This window comes from Drosophila eugracilis, unplaced genomic scaffold (genome assembly GCF_018153835.1).
Source record: "Drosophila eugracilis isolate 14026-0451.02 unplaced genomic scaffold, ASM1815383v1 contig_2167, whole genome shotgun sequence".
NCBI classification, from domain to species: Eukaryota; Metazoa; Arthropoda; class Insecta; order Diptera; family Drosophilidae; genus Drosophila; species Drosophila eugracilis.
This window is the reverse complement of record NW_024573052.1, coordinates 134,179-152,191: the sequence shown is the minus strand read 5'-3', so window position 1 is coordinate 152,191 and position 18,013 is coordinate 134,179. Positions and strand designations below refer to the sequence as shown.

General features: G+C 39.2%; 3 protein-coding genes across 5 annotated transcripts; 2 read left to right on the top strand and 1 right to left on the bottom strand.

Moving 5' to 3' along the window:
* Positions 1-400: 400 nt before the first annotated feature.
* Positions 401-2,657, top strand: LOC108103257 (myosin regulatory light chain sqh). The gene is made up of 3 exons (XM_017208669.2): positions 401-534; positions 1,312-1,835; positions 2,203-2,657. Exons 2-3 carry the CDS (start codon positions 1,416-1,418, stop codon positions 2,305-2,307), a joined length of 525 nt encoding a protein of 174 aa, XP_017064158.1. The 5' UTR covers positions 401-534; positions 1,312-1,415; the 3' UTR covers positions 2,308-2,657.
* A 354-nt stretch (positions 2,658-3,011) lies between these two features.
* Positions 3,012-6,186, bottom strand: LOC108103256 (UDP-xylose and UDP-N-acetylglucosamine transporter). Of its 3 annotated transcripts, XM_017208666.1 has the most exons (4): positions 6,122-6,186; positions 5,887-6,064; positions 5,669-5,768; positions 3,012-4,358 (listed from the first exon to the last, which is right to left on the bottom strand). In XM_017208666.1, the coding sequence occupies exon 4, from the start codon at positions 4,354-4,356 to the stop codon at positions 3,298-3,300; it is 1,059 nt and encodes a 352-aa protein (XP_017064155.1). In that variant the 5' UTR covers positions 4,357-4,358; positions 5,669-5,768; positions 5,887-6,064; positions 6,122-6,186; the 3' UTR covers positions 3,012-3,297. The 3 variants fall into 3 exon arrangements, with proteins under 3 accessions (XP_017064155.1, XP_017064154.1, XP_017064153.1); XM_017208665.1 differs by having other exon boundaries at positions 5,852-6,170; XM_017208664.1 differs by having other exon boundaries at positions 5,887-6,170.
* A 575-nt stretch (positions 6,187-6,761) lies between these two features.
* On the top strand, positions 6,762-8,932 carry LOC108103204 (vanin-like protein 1). The gene is made up of 2 exons (XM_017208593.2): positions 6,762-6,831; positions 7,045-8,932. Exons 1-2 carry the CDS (start codon positions 6,772-6,774, stop codon positions 8,638-8,640), a joined length of 1,656 nt encoding a protein of 551 aa, XP_017064082.1. The 5' UTR covers positions 6,762-6,771; the 3' UTR covers positions 8,641-8,932.
* The last annotated feature ends 9,081 nt before the right edge of the window (positions 8,933-18,013 follow it).

Genomic DNA, 18,013 nt, shown 5'->3' with positions numbered 1-18,013 from the left:
AACAATTTTAAGCGAAAAAAATTTATCTTAGCGGGCAAACCGTTGTGGCCTATATTAAGTTCAGAAAGTTTAATCCGTTGTTTAACTCCATTTAGCAATTTTAAAAGCTAATATGAAATTAACTCTTCTATTATTCATGTTATTTGCCCTATGTAAACGAAAGGAAACAATATTAGTCGTTAGTTTCTAAATCAGACATATATGCCACACGAATTAAATATATTTAATTTTTTTTTCGTAATGGTGAGTGTACTAGATGTGTATGGAATACACTTAGTCAAGCCTAGAACCATTGCACATTTTGAGTATTGCCTGATATACCCAGTATACTAAATATAAAATACTAAAATTATACAATCGGTTCGAGGCTTGGCTAAGTGGCATTATTTAGCTTATTTAAACAGTATACACGCTGGTCATCTTACTCTTCTCAGCTCTGAACAATAAGTGATTTTATAAAAGACAAAAGTGCAGCTCGACGAAAGTTGCATTGAAGAAACTCCGAAAGTATTAAACACTCGACATTCGGCAGCTGTAAGTATGAATTAAAGTTGGAATACACATGGAGGACATCAGGAAATGGAAATTGAAAAGGGCGCTGCCCTTTGTTTGTGAGAGTGTGTGTATGAGTCAGCGTCGGCACCGCGCAAAAGAAAACAATTGTTTTTACGGTTAATAAACATCTACTTTTTCATGTGAAAGTAGTAAATCAATAGAGTCACAAACATTTGGCACTTCTTCAAATTTTATATGAATTTGGGGCCTTCAGCTGCTGTATTTTTCAAGCCTTTTAAGGCTTTAATTGAAACTGCATGTGTATGTGTGTGTAAATGTTTTCAATGAGCCAAATTTGTGTGTTTTTGTTTTTGTTAACCGCAGTTCAACAGCATTGATAAACACCCATACACACATGTACGCACTCGCAGAGAGAGCTAAACTCCCATACGTGTCATTTTCGTTTGCGCGAGTGACTCAGAGAAGCTGCGCATGTGTGCGTGCATGAGTCGTACACAGTATACACTCGATACAATGGGCCAGTATCAATGTAAAAAGGAAGTTCACGTCCAGTTTTCAGTTGGATAATTAACTATGTAGTAAATCACAACAGCCTTTAGAATGTTATATTCAAAATATTCATACTTAAATTTTTTAAAGTGTCCAGTATAGCGAATGCCAGCTGTTTGTTGACACAGTTTGTTTGGAGAGCAATGAAAATCGGTTTCAGCGGAATCCACTGCAATATGTCTATATATAGCCATAAATACATACCCGGCCAACGAAATGCTAATGTGAGTCGTTTTTCGTTTTCAGATCCACGCCGCACACACATCACTCCAGCGCAATCCACTGGTTCCACTAGCTCCGACGGCTTAATTTAGCTCCATTAGCTTTACTAGATCCACAATCCAATAACCATGTCATCCCGAAAGACCGCTGGACGTCGCGCCACCACCAAGAAGCGTGCCCAACGCGCCACCTCCAATGTCTTTGCCATGTTCGATCAGGCACAGATCGCCGAATTCAAGGAGGCCTTCAACATGATCGACCAGAACCGAGATGGCTTTGTCGAGAAGGAGGATCTCCATGATATGTTGGCATCGCTTGGAAAAAACCCAACGGACGACTACCTCGACGGCATGATGAACGAGGCACCCGGGCCCATTAACTTCACCATGTTCCTTACGCTCTTCGGTGAGCGACTCCAGGGTACAGATCCTGAGGATGTGATCAAGAACGCCTTTGGCTGCTTCGATGAGGAGAACATGGGTGTCCTGCCCGAGGATCGCCTGAGGGAGCTGCTAACCACCATGGGTGATCGGTTCACAGATGAGGATGTAAGTAAAACTTTGTAATTTCGTTATTTTATACGATTGTTGATTTAAGAGATTTATGTTAGAATATTTTGGACTTTTTATTTGTTTATTTCATTTGAAATATTTATATTTACCTTGTTCATTTGCTCAACACCTCTCCTTAATAGTGTTCACGATTTTGTTGATACTTCGAGAGTAATTGTTGACATTTAAAATCTATGCCAAGGCTATTTTATTTTAATGGAAACGTTGAACTCACTAAAAAGTAAAAAGTAATGTAAGCATTAGTGTTACTAAAAAGAGTATAAATGCTATGAAAATCTTAATTTTTGTAGGTTTTATATCTGGATAAAATATTAATTGGAATTCATTCTTATTATTCTCTTAGGTGGACGAAATGTATCGGGAAGCGCCTATCAAGAACGGCCTGTTTGATTATCTGGAGTTCACTCGCATTCTCAAGCACGGTGCCAAGGACAAGGATGAGCAGTAAGATCGCCAGGAATCGATCACTTAGCCAGCTGCCTCTCCAATCAGCCTGTCCAAACTATACATTTTCATGAGTTTCGTTTTGATAATTTAATATATATATATATTTTTTTTTTGCTTTCGCGCCTTCTGTTCTTTGAATCCTGAAATTCCTGTACTTACCTGTGCATTTAAATTAAACGAAAAGTTAGCCAGCACAAGCGAATGTTATGTACGATATTGTAGTGTGTGGAGTTAGAGCCCGATAACACCATTTTCCCGAAAAAAAAACCCTTTCATAAGTATTAACTCATTGAATATACATATATTTACCTATATACAAATACATACTTATACAAGAATGTGGCAATAAAAGTTTGTTTTTCTTACACTCCAACGTGCGCATGTTTGCCTCGACAAAATTCGTCATCTAAAAACAACTGATCAAACATGTGCATGTATGGAATAACCCCGTAATGATAACTAATATCATATAGTTTGATTTTGATAAAAGAAAACATCTTCGATTTCTGAAGTTAGTCAAGGTTGCTTGAAACTTGTAAACTGACTAATAAGTTGAGCTCGCGAGGTCCACAAAACTCATATCTTATCGTGCGCCTTGGATTCCCAGGTATTTGAGTCACTCTTTTTTTTCTCCGAATACATATCTTTGATGACGTCAGGACAAAGAAAAGCAAACATTAGAAACAAACGATCTTTTAATGCCTATTACAATTTCATTTTTGGAGAATTTATTTAAAATATCAAAAATCAGTAAGATACATGGCTTAAAGCTCAAAACACTCAGCAGTGTAATAGGTATTACAAAAATTTGGACAATTATTTATTTAGAAAAAAAAAGACAGGGATAAGCACACTTCTCGAAGGACAAAGATTACAAGCCAGACAAAGAGGCGTCTACAGACTAAGCGTATTCTATGTACAAACAAGGCGCTAAGACTAAAAATTAAAAATTAATGGCCTCTGCAGCAGGATCGAACACAGCCCTCGGAGATTACTCCACTTTCTTGGCCACCGGAGCGGTGTCGAAGCGGCCCTTCCCGCTTGACCTGGCCCGATAGGCATCCCTCACCTGGTTGATCACATTGGCAAAGAGTATGGTGCCGAAAAAGACCAGGATGGTGCCCACCCAATGGTTAAGGGTAAAGGGATTCCGGAAATAGATGATAGAGAACAGCAGCGAGACGAACTTGCGCAGGGTGACAACCAGAGTGACGGTTAACGAGGCACATTCGGTGGTCAGGACATAGACCGCACTGATGCAAACATACTGAGTAATCACGTTGCAAAGGAGGTAGAACAGCATCAGCGGGAACTTCCACTCCAGACCAATGGCTCCGAGTAGAGGAACCGCCACAGGTTCCGATGACCACGCAATGCCAAAGTGTTGGACGATATTGCCTGCCATTATTAGAAATCCGGGCAGGGGCAGCATGTGCGTGAAGAACAACGCCTCGCTGGGATGTTTACCGTACTTCTTGTATATTACCTCCTGGTATATGCCCATATAGGCGGTAACTAGCAAAGCGATCGTGAGCAAACCAATGCCCACTGACCACCAGAAGAAGTCCGAGTAGGATGTGTCCACTTTAAGGCTGTGGTGTGTGTTATCCTTGACATCACCGCTGGAAACTAAGGTGCACAGTATAATGCCTGCCGTGATCATGGCCACGGAGCTGTACTGCCGGAGGTTATAGCGTTTCTTTAGCAACACTATGCCCATGATCATGTTGGCCATCAATGATCCGCTGCGGAAGATCATGTGCAGTGGCATGGGTATATTAAAGTTGAAGGCATAGTTATTGCATACGTTTGCCCCAAAGAACAGGGCCACCAGGATAACATAGTCCTTGAGCGCAATCTTTGGACGCACCGTAAAGAACTTGGATGTAAAGACGAGTCCCTCCAGTGCTATGAATAGGAATTGTGCAAAAGTGATTAGGTTTCCGGCTCCCGGATCAATCTGGATGATCAGCTCCAAGAAGACAACGTTGCTGCAACAGCCGATAAAGACGAACAGCATGCCCAGCAGGGCCTTCAGATTCAAAGCCATATCTAAAAGGTAAGAGTTAAGAAGATAAGATAGACTTTTAAAAAAATATACACCAATTTAATAGATCTAATGTCTATAATTCTAATAATATTAAATACCAGTAGCTTTTAAAGAACTATTTTCACGGTGTTGGATTATACTTTTGCGTTTATGATCATTTTAATGGGGGTCAAGCAGATATGTGACAATTATATTTTATGGTTTGCTTTTTATTGTCTAAGCTCACTTAAAGGGTTTAAAGGCGAAACGTTAATGGAATATTAAATATTATTAGCACGAAATCGTTTACAGCAGACATTCAAACAAGCGATTCATATTCCTAGATCTGTTTTGATTTATCAAGTATTTTGTTAAGTGTATTTCCTAATTTTATCTCTCATGTAAAACATTCTGTTACATCAGCTATTTTCAAGGGGAAAATGACTACTGTTGACTTCGCTTTGTATAACAACGAATACTAATTAAAAAACAGGCGAAACATTGTTCTGATTATGTTAATTTGATAGGTGATAAAATTGATTTGTTAATTAGTATTATTACATTTTTGATTTTAGTGGTGAAATTCGGTTGGGGCACGTAGCACCTAAATAATTAATAATAATTGATGTATGCTAAGCACAAGCTGATACCAAAATAACTATATATGTAGATATATGCTTAGAAAGTGGAATACATTAACATAATTAATAGTTCTTTTGAAGCTGACCATTAACTGATTTTATAATAATATTTTATTGACCATGAAATTAAATTATCACAAGATGCTTTACTTGAATATTAAGTGATCGTTAAAAAGTCTGTGGGGTATTTTGCACTGTTTATTATTTTTAGTATTACTGAGATCATTTTAATGAGATATTCGGATTGTAAAATTGTCATTATACGTTCAGTTTGCGTGCCAAGCAGTTTTTATAATCTATAGATCTTTTATTGTTTCATGTACTGATCGCCATATGTTATAGTGATCAAATGATCATATGATGATTTATATTTTCAAACATTACCTTCTTGGATCTCGAGTACTAAAGATTAGTTGATGATCTCTGATTGCTATTCCGATATTTGTATGTGAAAATAGTGTACCTTTTATAATACAATATTTATACACTGTCCCAAAGTTTTAACGATCTTAAGAGATCACTGCTTTCAAAAGATTATATTCAACTACTTCTAAGGTCTAAGGGTAAGTGCTTGTGGGAGTGAAATCGCTGCCCTTTCAGCATTAGTCGGCAAATCGGTCGATTGTCACGTTGCCGATAAGAATTACGCTGATTTTTTGGGTAGACTGGCAATCGTAATCGCTATCACTTACCTTCGCAATGGGAGGTATTCTAATCCGCGGGAGAAACGAGATACAGATGCTAGTTAATCCGGTTTGGTTCGGGGATCTCGATATGTTTTGTTTCGTGTCGCTGGCGGAAAGGGAGGTCAAGAATCAAGAGTTAAGATTGATTATATCAGTATAAAACACACACATAAATACTATCTCACTTACGGGTTAATATAATAAGAATATACACCAACACCAACCTGCGAATCAATTATCTCGCTCTCTCTCTATACCTCTTTCGCTCGCTCTTCGCATTCTGTTCGCAGCGCGACCTTCACCGTTTTTCTATCTCTGTCTATGGGCTCTCCTTGGAATGCTGCTTACCGTTTGTTAGGCGCATTGGAACTGCGGATATTTTTTTTGGTAGCTCGCTAATAACTGTTAACAGCTTGATTACAATCTTATTGTTTTGTTGTAGTTCGTTCTAGTTGTTACCGCGTGCTGTTGTTGTTGAACAGCTGAAATTCGCTGGTGTAGTGTGACCACCTTATGGTAGCTGATGAAATGCCATCAGATGAAATGGTGCATCAGCTTTAAGCTCATGTCGATAGCGATTGTTCCGCAAATCGCCTATCGAATTTAAATATTGTAGCTTGTTGCCTATTTACCTTTACACTCTTAAATTCTTGATATTAAAAGTAAACAAAGACACAGTATAGACAAAGAAGATGTTAATAACCCCTATTGCGGTGGTGATAACATTTCAAAGTGGCTTTTATGATAAGTAAAATATCGTATATCATTCTATGGTTCCCTAAACTTATACCTCAATAAATTTCTATCTCTTCTCAAATAGTGTTTTATATTTAGCAACCCCGCCAACACATTAATTTAAATATCCATTAACCCCTTGATGACGGGAATACGTTGTTTAACAGCCGGCTGAGATAAGAGGAATAATCGGAGTTTCTTATCTGCCGAAATGCATAATCTAGTCATATCCGCGATCTCAGTGGCCCAGTAAAATAATTTGCTTATAAGATATGTATCGTAATTTCGCTCTTGGCCCTGCACTTGACTCGAAGCCTTCGTTTTTGGCCAAGATCGCGATGTTTTGGCAGTTGGATTTCGACCACGGTCCCATTATGAGGGCCTTTCAATTGAGCTTGTTTCTCCTCGTTGGATTTTTTACAAGTTCTCTACAGGTAAAAAATATATTTGAATTTAAAACAATATAAGAAAGTCTTGAAGTCTGGAAGTGTTCAACATGGCGTGTACTTGATATGCGATGTGCTTTACAAGACGTATACTTGATATGTAATAGTTGAGGATCAGTGAAATTTCAATGGTTTTACGATTTTTTAAAAATATATATTGGAAAGATCTAATAATAATATTCTTATATTTTTTCTGATTAGCTTTCTAAGCCGGAAGATCCGACCTACTGGGCAGCGGTGGTGGAACATAGCGAGGCGGAGGGCACTTCTGCCCGTGATCGCGTTATATTTGCATCGGATTCCTTTCAGAAGATCATCAAAGAAGCCGGCGATGTTGATATTATCGTATTCCCCGAGCACGTACTGAACAGTCGGGCTACAGCGTCGTTTGTGCCCCATGAATCGCAAAATATAACGCCCTGCTATCAGACGGACTATGAACTCTTCCTCATTGAGTTGTCCTGCTCAGCAAGATCTAGTGCTGTTTACGTGGTTATAAATTTGGTGGAGAAAGAACTGTGTGCCAATGGAGCTGGTTCCGATACCCTCAATCCCTGTCCTTTAACGGGTGTTCGGTACTTTAACACCAATGTGGTCTTTGATCGAAAGGGCAAGGTAATATCACGATATAGGAAAACTCATCTGTGGCGTCACGAGTACGTTGAACAGTCAGTGCTTCGAACTCCTGATATATCCATCTTTACAACCGATTTTGGTGTAACGTTTGGCCATTTCATCTGCTTTGATATGTTATTCTACGATCCGGCATTGAAATTGGTAAGGGAATATAATATCACGGATATTATATACCCTACTTACTGGTTCTCAGAACTGCCATTCCTGGGAGCAGTGCAACTCCAAGAGGGTTGGGCATTTGCCAATGATGTTAACCTTTTGGCAGCGGATGCTAGTAGGCCTGATGGACGAACAACCGGATCTGGAATATATGCAGGACGTGGTGGAAGGCTAGTGGCTGAGATTTTCGAAGAGCCCACCATTAAGCTATTGATATCGGAGGTTCCGAAGAAAGAACATGGTCAATTGGCTCCAAGTTTCACGCCACTTTTCACACCACAGCTAAAAACTCAAAGAGTGACTGGAGTGGCCACCTACAGGGATTACAATGTGGATATATTCAAAAGTGAATTGTTGGAAGAGAACTTCTTGAGTGTGGAAAGGCAGCTGTGTCACGGCAGCTTTTGCTGTTCCTTTACCATCGCAAGGAAGTTAACTGATGCCACTGGCAATGAGGTGATCTCCAATGATGCTCAGTCCTATCGCTATAGAATAGCCGCATATTGGGGCAACGAAACCACTGTAATCCGAGTGGATCGCACTGAGCAGGCCACTTGTGCCCTGTTTGCCTGCACAGATGAGGATGTCACCAGTTGTGGTTACATCTTTCCCAAGTTCCAGGAAGTAATCAATAAGCATCATTTCACAGAGCTAAGAATTTCCGGCAATTTCCCGGCTGCTCCACGTGGACGTCGTTTGATCATGCCCAGCACTTTGAATGCTCAGTTCTTGCCTGTTGCTGTTTCGGACTATGATTGGTCTGAATCACCAGAAGCCTCTGTATATCCAAATAGATCTATTTTTGTCGATATGAAACTGTTGAAGGCGCAGAACGACCTTCTTACCTTTGCCATTTGGGCCAACTATTACACGGAACTGCCCAGCACTCACAATATGGATTACCTGAATCCAGATTTCAGTAGTCCCACGTTTTCGGCTTCTTCAGGTCTTGTAGTATCCAGTATTTTATGGGTCTTATGCTCATTGTTCGTCATACTGTAGATTACATTTTCTCTTTAAGCCTTCAATTAATTCTGTGACTCATATTTTATTTTTATCCATATCTTTTTTTTTGTATTCAGATAAGGCTTTGTGCTCATACAACAAAAGTTGTAATAATTTTAAAGCTTTTTATTAACTGAATTCTCAGCTGGATTTTAATATTTGTTTGCTATAAAAATGAACAGTTTCCAATTTAAATAAGCCAATTTTATTATATGAGTTTGAGTTTAGTACTTAATGGGTTAAAGTGTGCAATAAAAAACGTACTGCGTCAGCTTGTAAAAAAATATAACTGCCAAATCTATATCTTCTTTATAATGTTATACACATGACGGCTTTTATAAAACATATGAGACTTTAATTATGGCCTAAATAAAAGCGAAATTGGTCAATAAAATGCAGCAAAAGATTAAGATTCCTTAAAATTGGTAATGTGAAATAATTTTGTTCTTAATATTAGACGAAAAAAGTTCTTTAAGAATTCCAAAATCGTTAAAAATCTTGAAAAATTTCAGCCATTTTCTTGGAACTTGAAAAACGAGATTTAGTAATACCTTTTTCTAGGTAAAATGTTTTCTGCGCAATTTCTGCTGGTCAAAGCATAAACAGGAACAGCAATTTCCCTAGAATTGCAATGTATCCCATGGGATATATCAATGTGAATCTAATTTCGTAGAATTTTACCAGCTCAAAGATGGAAGTAAAAATCAAACTTTTAAAGGCATTTCCTTAGAATTGACCGTTACTTTTTGTGGCATTCGTTAGTCTCCAAAAGGAGTCGGGAATTATTTGAATGAACGGGAAAATGCTCCCACCGCCCTTATCGCCCACCCAGCCGACGACGACCTTGTGGAGATTTGCTTCCAGCGCAGGCGCTTCAAGGATCTCTGCTGGCGTTGTTTGCATTTCCAACAGGTAGCGACGTCGTCGTCGTCGTTGTCGTTGCTGTTGCCGTTGCTGTTGCCGTCCATGCAACAGTGACCGCCGTTTATAATGAGCCAAGGACGATGATGAGGGAAGGGTGGAGGGTTCTGCGGGTGGGCGGCAGCAAGCCCAACCACCCACCACCCATACACACGCATCAATGGCAGTGACAGTGTGGCATCTTCAATGACAACGACGACGACGACTTCTCCGCAGGAGAATCCTGCTGGACAGGATTCACGCTGTGACTTTCCGTGCGATTTAACATCATTTGCTTGCTGATGCCACACCGCCCTGAAACCACGCCTACAGCCCTGCCCCCTGACCTTCCGTCCTCCGAAAAAAAATAAAATATAAAAATGAAGATACTTCGAAAAGGTGTCCAGCAAGAGGGGTAAAAGTTATCCCAAGCGAAAGGACTGCTGAAAAGTCAAATGGCTTAGAACAAATCCTCAAAATAATAAATGTAAGTACAAAGTACTAATATATTTAATATATTCTCCTTGAACCACGACTGTCTTTTTATAGCCAAGTTAAGTTTATTCTGATTTCATCCCAAAAAGTAAAAGTATTTTTCCCACAACTTAGTCAATAATGCTCCGAATATGGAATGTAATACCTCGTTGAGCATGTTTTCTAATTCTAAACAAAACTGCATTCAAGGTTGAAAATTTAAAAGTTTTGTCATTTTTCTCAAAAAAAGATGATGTTACCTCTTATCCAAAATGAAAAATTACGTTTAGCCTGATTTCACCCCCAAAATCTCAGTATTTTGTTTATAACTAAGCCAAAAATGGTCCAAATAATGAATGTAATACCTCTTAGGGCTCGTAACTTGATTGCCATGATTCCCAATTGGTTTGCATTCAAATCTGGGAAACTTCATTTTGGGCCCATTTTTGAAAATTTTGATGATGGTACGAGTGATAGGGGTTGTTAGAAACGGCAACAAAACTGTGCTCTCTGCTGCCAAAAGACGAATACTTGATTTTGGGCACAAAAAAAAAACAGTAAGAAATGTTGAAATTTTCTGTCAAAAGTCGTAATCCTGATATTATGCCAAGACAATCCAAATTTAGGCTCCAAAGTATGGAAATAAATGGTTTTCGATAGACTTATACCGGTAACGGCTCTCGCCCTCCTCGTCCTTATTTCCCACCTTTATTTTTTCATTAAGCTCGCCCCCTTTTGCTATTCGTTTCGATACCCAGGCCTTGGTAAACATTTTTTTTTTGCACAAAAATCAAAAACTTTGAGCGCTCTCTCTCGGCTTGCCCGCTTTTTAGGGGGTGGCACCATGGGTGGTTTTGTTTGGGGCTTGAAGCAGGGTGATACAGGGCGGTGGGATGCTGCTGTGGCACCTGCCACTTGAAAATTCCACACGGCTTCTGTTACATTTTGATTTATTTGCTGAAATTTATTGTTAAAGTGAATGGAGGCACAAAGTTGCCAGTGAAAGGGAAGGCGGGGCTCGAGAGTGGGTGGCTGGGCTGGGCTGGGCTGGGTTATGTATAACAGGTTGTGAAGTGTAGGTGAAGGCCGCCGTCGCGCCCATAAAATATCTGGCCATGCGAGAGTGTATGGCTTCTTTTTCAGCCGATTTCCTGTTGGTTCAAAACCCGGCCTGTCCCCGCCATCAATCGAGTTCTCCGGACGAGGAAGGATTCTCAATCAGAATCAGTTCCAGCCATTGACACACACACACGCACATACGTATGGTCTCCGCATTAGCAACTAACCACATTCGGAACACGGAACCCTATCAAATCTCACTCTTCTGGCCACACAGAGAACAAATTTGGCGAATTTTGGCACAAATGGGTGAGTAGATATGACCTAAAATAAGCTTTAGATTAAGCTGCTCTTTCTATAATTCATAAACTCTCTAGCATTTAGTTAGTAATTTGATTATATTCTCTGTATTATTTAATCAAACTCGATCTGAAAAGGGTTTCTTATATTGTAACTCTTAGTAAATATTTTCTGGCTGTGCCACCTTCATCGCCAGTGCCTCAGTCACTTCCCTGAGGTCTCAGGCAGAACTGATTGAATTGAATATCAGTTTTCAGCTGCCAGAGCACCCCAGGTTGCCACGCCCCTTGTTCCCTTCTTCACCAGTTCATCCCCCAAAATGCTCCTTTACCGTTCTGGCTTGCCATTTGAATTTGAATGGAAATGATTTCACTTGATTTTCATATTTTTATTATGTTCCCTTCGGGCTTACCTGCCACAAACACACACACACACACAGACGCATATCTTACCATCTCACTTGCACATTGTGAGGCCCTCTCTCTTGCTCATTCGGGCGCCTTTTTGACTTTATTAAAATGTATTGTAAACATGACTCTGAGGGGTAGTATTTTACCTTATTTAGCCGGCTTACCTGGCCACAACTTTCGGTCGCTGTCAGAATGCAATTCTCTAATTGCCGGCAGATTTTGGTAAGCATTTGCGGCTTTTAAGTGACCAAAGAATTCAGCAATTCTGCCTATTCCCCTAGGCAATGTTTTTAATCAATTGGTAGTTTAGCTTGACAGGAAATAATTCTTTAATGCTAAAAGTTGTAGAGTAACCTTGACTAAGTATTAGAACATTGCAATCTTTACCTTATTCTGTATACAATCTAACCAGCAACCGGCCTCATTATCCCTCGACCTGCCTTTGTTGGGGGCGCTGCCATTGATTTGGAAGTCTCAATTTTTTTGGCCACTTGTCCACGCAGCCAGGACTCAGCCACCCTGCTCAGGTATATAAACTATATATATATATATATCCCAACGAGTATATATATATATGCATGCAGATGTATAATTTAGCAGGAGTGGGGCAAGCCGGGGCCGAAACAAAAATATAAATAAGAAAGAATATGATTACGTATACGCAACGTGGAACTTCTTTAACTTCAAGTGCGTGTGTTTGTGTGTGCCTGCCTGGTCATTACGCACGTAGCATTTGTATGAATGGAAAACCCACCCCACCCTACAGTTCCCCTCCCCCCTCCCCCTCCTACCACACTCCAATTTTCCTTGCCGCATCGCTGAGCACATAAAAATAAATCAAGTTTTTCTTCATTTCCTTTGCTGTTCGTCGACTTTTCCTCTCCTCCCCCCCTTGACTTGTTGTTTGTGCTCTTGCCATATGCCTTTTTTAAGATTTTAACTTTATGTGGCATACTTATGGGTGGGGAAAATGCGAACGGGCGAACGCACAGGTGGAAAAGCTAACGATGCCGCGCTGACCGCGTGCGTCCTTAACGCGTTTTTTATGCTAAAACTAAATGAAGTCAAACGCGGTCAGGAAACGTAGAAAACAGGTAACAGGCACAAAAAAAAAAAACCAACAGGTAACAGGTAACAGTTAAGAGCAACAGAACATAAACGACAACACACATACGGTGATAAAAGCGACGGGGAAAACTAATATCTAAAAAAGAAAATAATAAAATTGCAAGGGCCACAGCCGCAGACAAGCGTTTAACAACGGCAACAGGCTACATAACCACAAGTGGTAGCAATATCGACAAAAAAAGAACAGTAACTGAAAACTGAAAAATACACAAAAAAAGAATTTTAGTTAAGGAATTGCAAAATGCATTTTCAAAGCTGTGACAGAGCATAACCTTTAAAGTTAAGGAAATGGAAAATTTATTCTTTCAGTTCTTAGTTCCTTACTTTGGAAGTTCTTTAATAGTTTATTTATCAATTAAGATACACTGCCACCCTTTCTCCTCAGTGTAGACAAAAAAACAAAAGAAAGCATCCAAAAGCAACTGTAAAAAAAACGCGTAAAACCGAGCACAACAGCCGCAGCGATACCAATAAAAGTATTTATATAACCGCACCGCCAACAGACAACAAAATCTCAATTAATTTACATAAAACCACAAAAAAAAAACAAACGACGACACATTAACCATAACCAGAAGCAACAGGCAATGACAATTTAAGGGGAAATGGAAAATGCCAGCACTAAAAAAATGCTAAAAAAAAGATATGTTGATCGCAGATCAACTATTAATCACTTTTTTGCAGCTACAATAAGTGGCATCAAAAATTAATAATAAAAAGCAAAACTCAGACTGGAAGTTAGTGAAGAAAAATCAAACATTAAAGACTATAAAGTGTATTTACAAAAAATTATATAAATATTTAAAAAAAAAACTTTGAAATGGCTAACAAAAAAAACCTAAAAAGCAAACCAATAAAATGTTCAAACGTTTTTCCTATGGAAACTCTAGCGGGAAACTGGGAAATCCCCCTCCTGCTAAAGGATATGTATAATATGAAATATTATTATTTAAGTTAATCATACATTTTTGTTGCGTCCATCAAATGTGTGGAAATCGAAATGAAAAGCGTTTTATTGGCAAGGCAACCAACGTCCCCTACGATTACCAACCCCTGGCGGTCCACCTTTTATGAATGTCTGCTATAATTTTCAGCATTTTCAACACGTCAACGCTACGTGTTGATGATGCTAACAATTTTCCATTTCCATTGCAACACCAACGAACGAAAAAAAAAAAAAAGGGAATGGAAAAGCAGCGGGTGGGCAGGAATGGGGTTGTGAAAATTCATTCAAACTGCAAGAGAATCCAGCGATATAATAATGCCATTGCCAGAACTTACACACGATTGCACTGCGAGCGTTTATATTTCATTTCCTGTTGCATTTTATTGCTGACTCCATTACTGGACGAAAAAGGGGGGAGTGAGGGAAGAATCTAATCGGGTTATGCCACTGGATGACTGGGTGCATCGTGACTACGGAAACCAGGGATTAGGCATATTCCATGTCACCTAACGTTGATAAACTTTCAAGGCAATGAAAATGTTTGAATAAACAAGAAGCCAAATTCAATTTCAAAGGCTTTTCCCTTGGGTAATAGTTTTGAATTTGGAAAATGGTGTTGTAAGAAACTAATGTTGGTTATTTTAACTTCTAACTGCATTTCAAATTTCAACTAAATCGGTTAAATATGACAGCCAAAAATAAAGTTTTACTGGCTGTGTTAACTAAGCAAAAAGCATAATTATACGTTAATTTATAGCAAATTTACGTTTAGTTTTTCTTTACAAAGCAAGTAATATAGCTTTTAAGCGTTATGATTATTCGAATATATCGAATATATATTCGATTTTGTTCGTAGCTAAATCGTAGAGTATTTTTAGAGAGCCCCCGTGGAGCCGAGAAGCAGTCGATTGAGCCATCGATTTGAACTGTCTGTTATTACTTTATTGTTCTATATTTATGCACATGCTCTGCCTGAAGTGTCCTTCGAACTTCGCACATACACACAGGCTGCTGGGTAGCTACACAGATACAGCCACAATGCAGCGACGTCCTTGCTGCTTGATGGCAATGGATACACCCCCCGACCAACCAACCAACCAACCAACCACCCACCCACCCAGAAAACCAACCCACATTATTTTCATATTAGTTTTGAAAAGCGCATTATGTGCGGTTTGCCCCCATTCCCGATTTGGTTCGGGCTTTCTTTTTTTTTTTTTTTGGCATGTGTAATGGCTCGCATTATTATCCTCATTTCGGTGTCCTGTGGCCAGTCCCCTCCGCCCTAAAATGAGAATATGCAAATGCCAGGCGGTTGCGAAATTCTCTGATACAGATACAGATACAGATACAAATACGGATACGGATACGGCGAAATTTGCCATCCCAACTAATCGCTGTCTGTGGAACGGAGGGCAGACATATTCCAAGGACGGCACTGCAAAAGGCCAAGGATCAAGGACCAAGGAACTGGCGCGCAGTACTGGAATCAAGTGGGAGTCAAGGCGAGGAAAAAAAATAAAAGTAAGTACTTGCTACTAATTTGCTGTTAAAGGCGAGAAGGAAAAGTGTTAATGGGTTATTTTAACTATTTGCGAGAGTTCCTTTTTATCAAAGTGTTAATGGGCATCTCAAGTATTTCTCAAGTCTTAGCTTACAGTTCATAATTCAAATTGTTTTACAGTTTTTGATTTCATTAAAATATAAATATATTTTCCTCTACGTGGGTAACTATTCCCTGTAGTGAAGACAGGTCGACTCCTATTGCCGAAAGTTGTGTCATCAGGGCCTCAGTTTCTGGCCACACTCCATTGCACAGGAAAGCCATGGAAAGGCCGAATGCTTTTTGCCTTTATAAAAGTAATTTTGTGTGCTTAGCCTGTGGGTCAAATCAAGCGTAAACTGTCCGATAAACCGATAAACAAAACAATTAATTGCATTGTGACTGGCCGATGTCCTTTTTCCTGGCACTGGACTCTGGACTCTGGACTCTGGACCCTTTTTAATGACTATTTTACACACACGACTTGTCTTTCGGCATACAATTTATTATGATTGGGGTTCGGTTTTTCCCCTTTTTTGATTGTAGGATAGGCATTGGTACTAAGGGGTATCCACCATCATTGCCTGGGTCACTGACTTATCCTTTTGGGAATGCAAATGTATGTCCCACTTGGCCAGAAAGCACAAACTGCTCCAAAAGTATGCCATAAATAAAGACGAGAGCAAAGTGCGCGGCATCTGAGTTGCTTCTCCATGGGAGTGCGCAATATATACTGTATATTAACCATAAAATATATTCTCTTTTTTTTTTTCAGCCAACGAAATATTTAATAACAGTGGCATGCCCCGAAGTATGTTCCTCAAGCAATTCCCAGCCAACCAACCAACCAAAACGAAATTCCTGGATGCTGCACAGCAATTTCGCCAAATCACGCGGAATCTTGCAGGTAAGAAAATAACACAAAAAAAAAAAAAAACCCATCGATTAGTTATAAGTTTTTTCATGGCAAACTTTACGATTGGCTTTCGTTGTCTTGACAGATAACCAATTAAAAATTGTTTTGATTATGAAAGTTTAGTCTAGATGTCAAAATCAAGTTAACGTTCCAGCAAAATAATCAAAATTATAATTGATTTTGGAAACTTTTTAAGGAAACTTCAACTTTGCCTTAGTTAACAAATTTAATCAAAAAGAAGTTAAGTTTTTAATTGCATTTCTTATGCTAAATATGCTTGTTTATATATTAACTAAAAGCACTAAAAACTAAACTAAACTAAAGCTGTTAAAAATGCCAGCCAAAACGAAGGTTGCAAATTGAATAAAGAAGTGCCACAATCGGCAAGGATACTGCCGCTGATACTTCCGGCTAAAAAAAAGAAGAAAAAGCACAACTGCAAGGAGTATTTTCCAACCAGTTTTCCACCCGATTTCCATCCCTCTCCTTCTACACCCTCGCCTATTGCCTATAACAAGCCGCCAATTACGATAGAAATCTAGAGAATGTGCAAAATCGAGCAAAAAATTTGCGACTATAAGGCGAAAACAAATTTACATGCAAATCCATTTCAGCCATGGCAAGGACATGCCAGGAGCCAAAATGGCGACACGCTCCCTGTCTGTGTGACTGCCTGACAGTCTCTAAGTGTGCGACAATGTGTGTACGTGTGTGTGTGTGTGTGTGTGTGTGTGTATTTCAGCCAACAAATTATCTCAATTTAGCATAATATTTACTGAACTGCATTGAACCTTTGCCAGACGACAGAATCAGGCGAAAAAGAGGTGGAAAAGCCGGTGGAAAACGTTAAAAGCGGAAAATGCTGGAACCCAACAAATTGTGGATGCATTTCAGGCAAGGGAAAAATCTAAGGGGGATTCCCCCAGAATGTTAGCAATTAGAGTTGCACGAACCTCGTGATTGTAATTGCCAGTTCGTAATTGGCCACAAGAGTGGCTTCTCATTGAGCTTAAGACATAGGTATCCAAGATAATTAAAAGGTTTTACGAGGTGTAATAAGTAGGAAATGGTTTAGAAAATATGTGAAAAATGTTCAATTTGTTTTCATTTGAAAAAATCCAACTTAGAACTCTTTCATGAGCTTTTCCACAAGTCCATAAAAGTATCAAAAATCAAAATACAAAATTTGTAAAATCTTTTTTAATAGTTTCGAAAAAATAAAATCAAGAAAATTGCAACTCAAATGAAAACAACAAAATTGGCTTTTTAATTCAATGAACGAACTTTCAATTGCTTGTTTTTTGAGTTGATTTTACTTTCAAGTTGGCCAAAAAATAAATCTATTTCGCTGTTAAAAATTGCATTTGCTGGCCATTCAATAGAATATCCAACTATATATTGGCCATATTCGCGTAAGGGTTTATCTCGTGTTTGGTTTTTGCGTCACGATTGCAGCACCGCGGTTGGAAAAATGTCGCGGCTTTGGCGCCGTTTCATGGGCTAAGAAATTGAATTGAAATTCAAGTCCTTGTCGTCCCACTGCTGACTGACTTATGGTTTGGTGGCTCTTCTTCTTTTCCCCCGACTGGCTGATTCACCTGGCTGTCCCAAGCATCCATTTCATGCATGGCGGTTTGACATTCCATTCCATTCAATTCGATTCCATGGCACCCGGGCTCCACCATTCGATATCA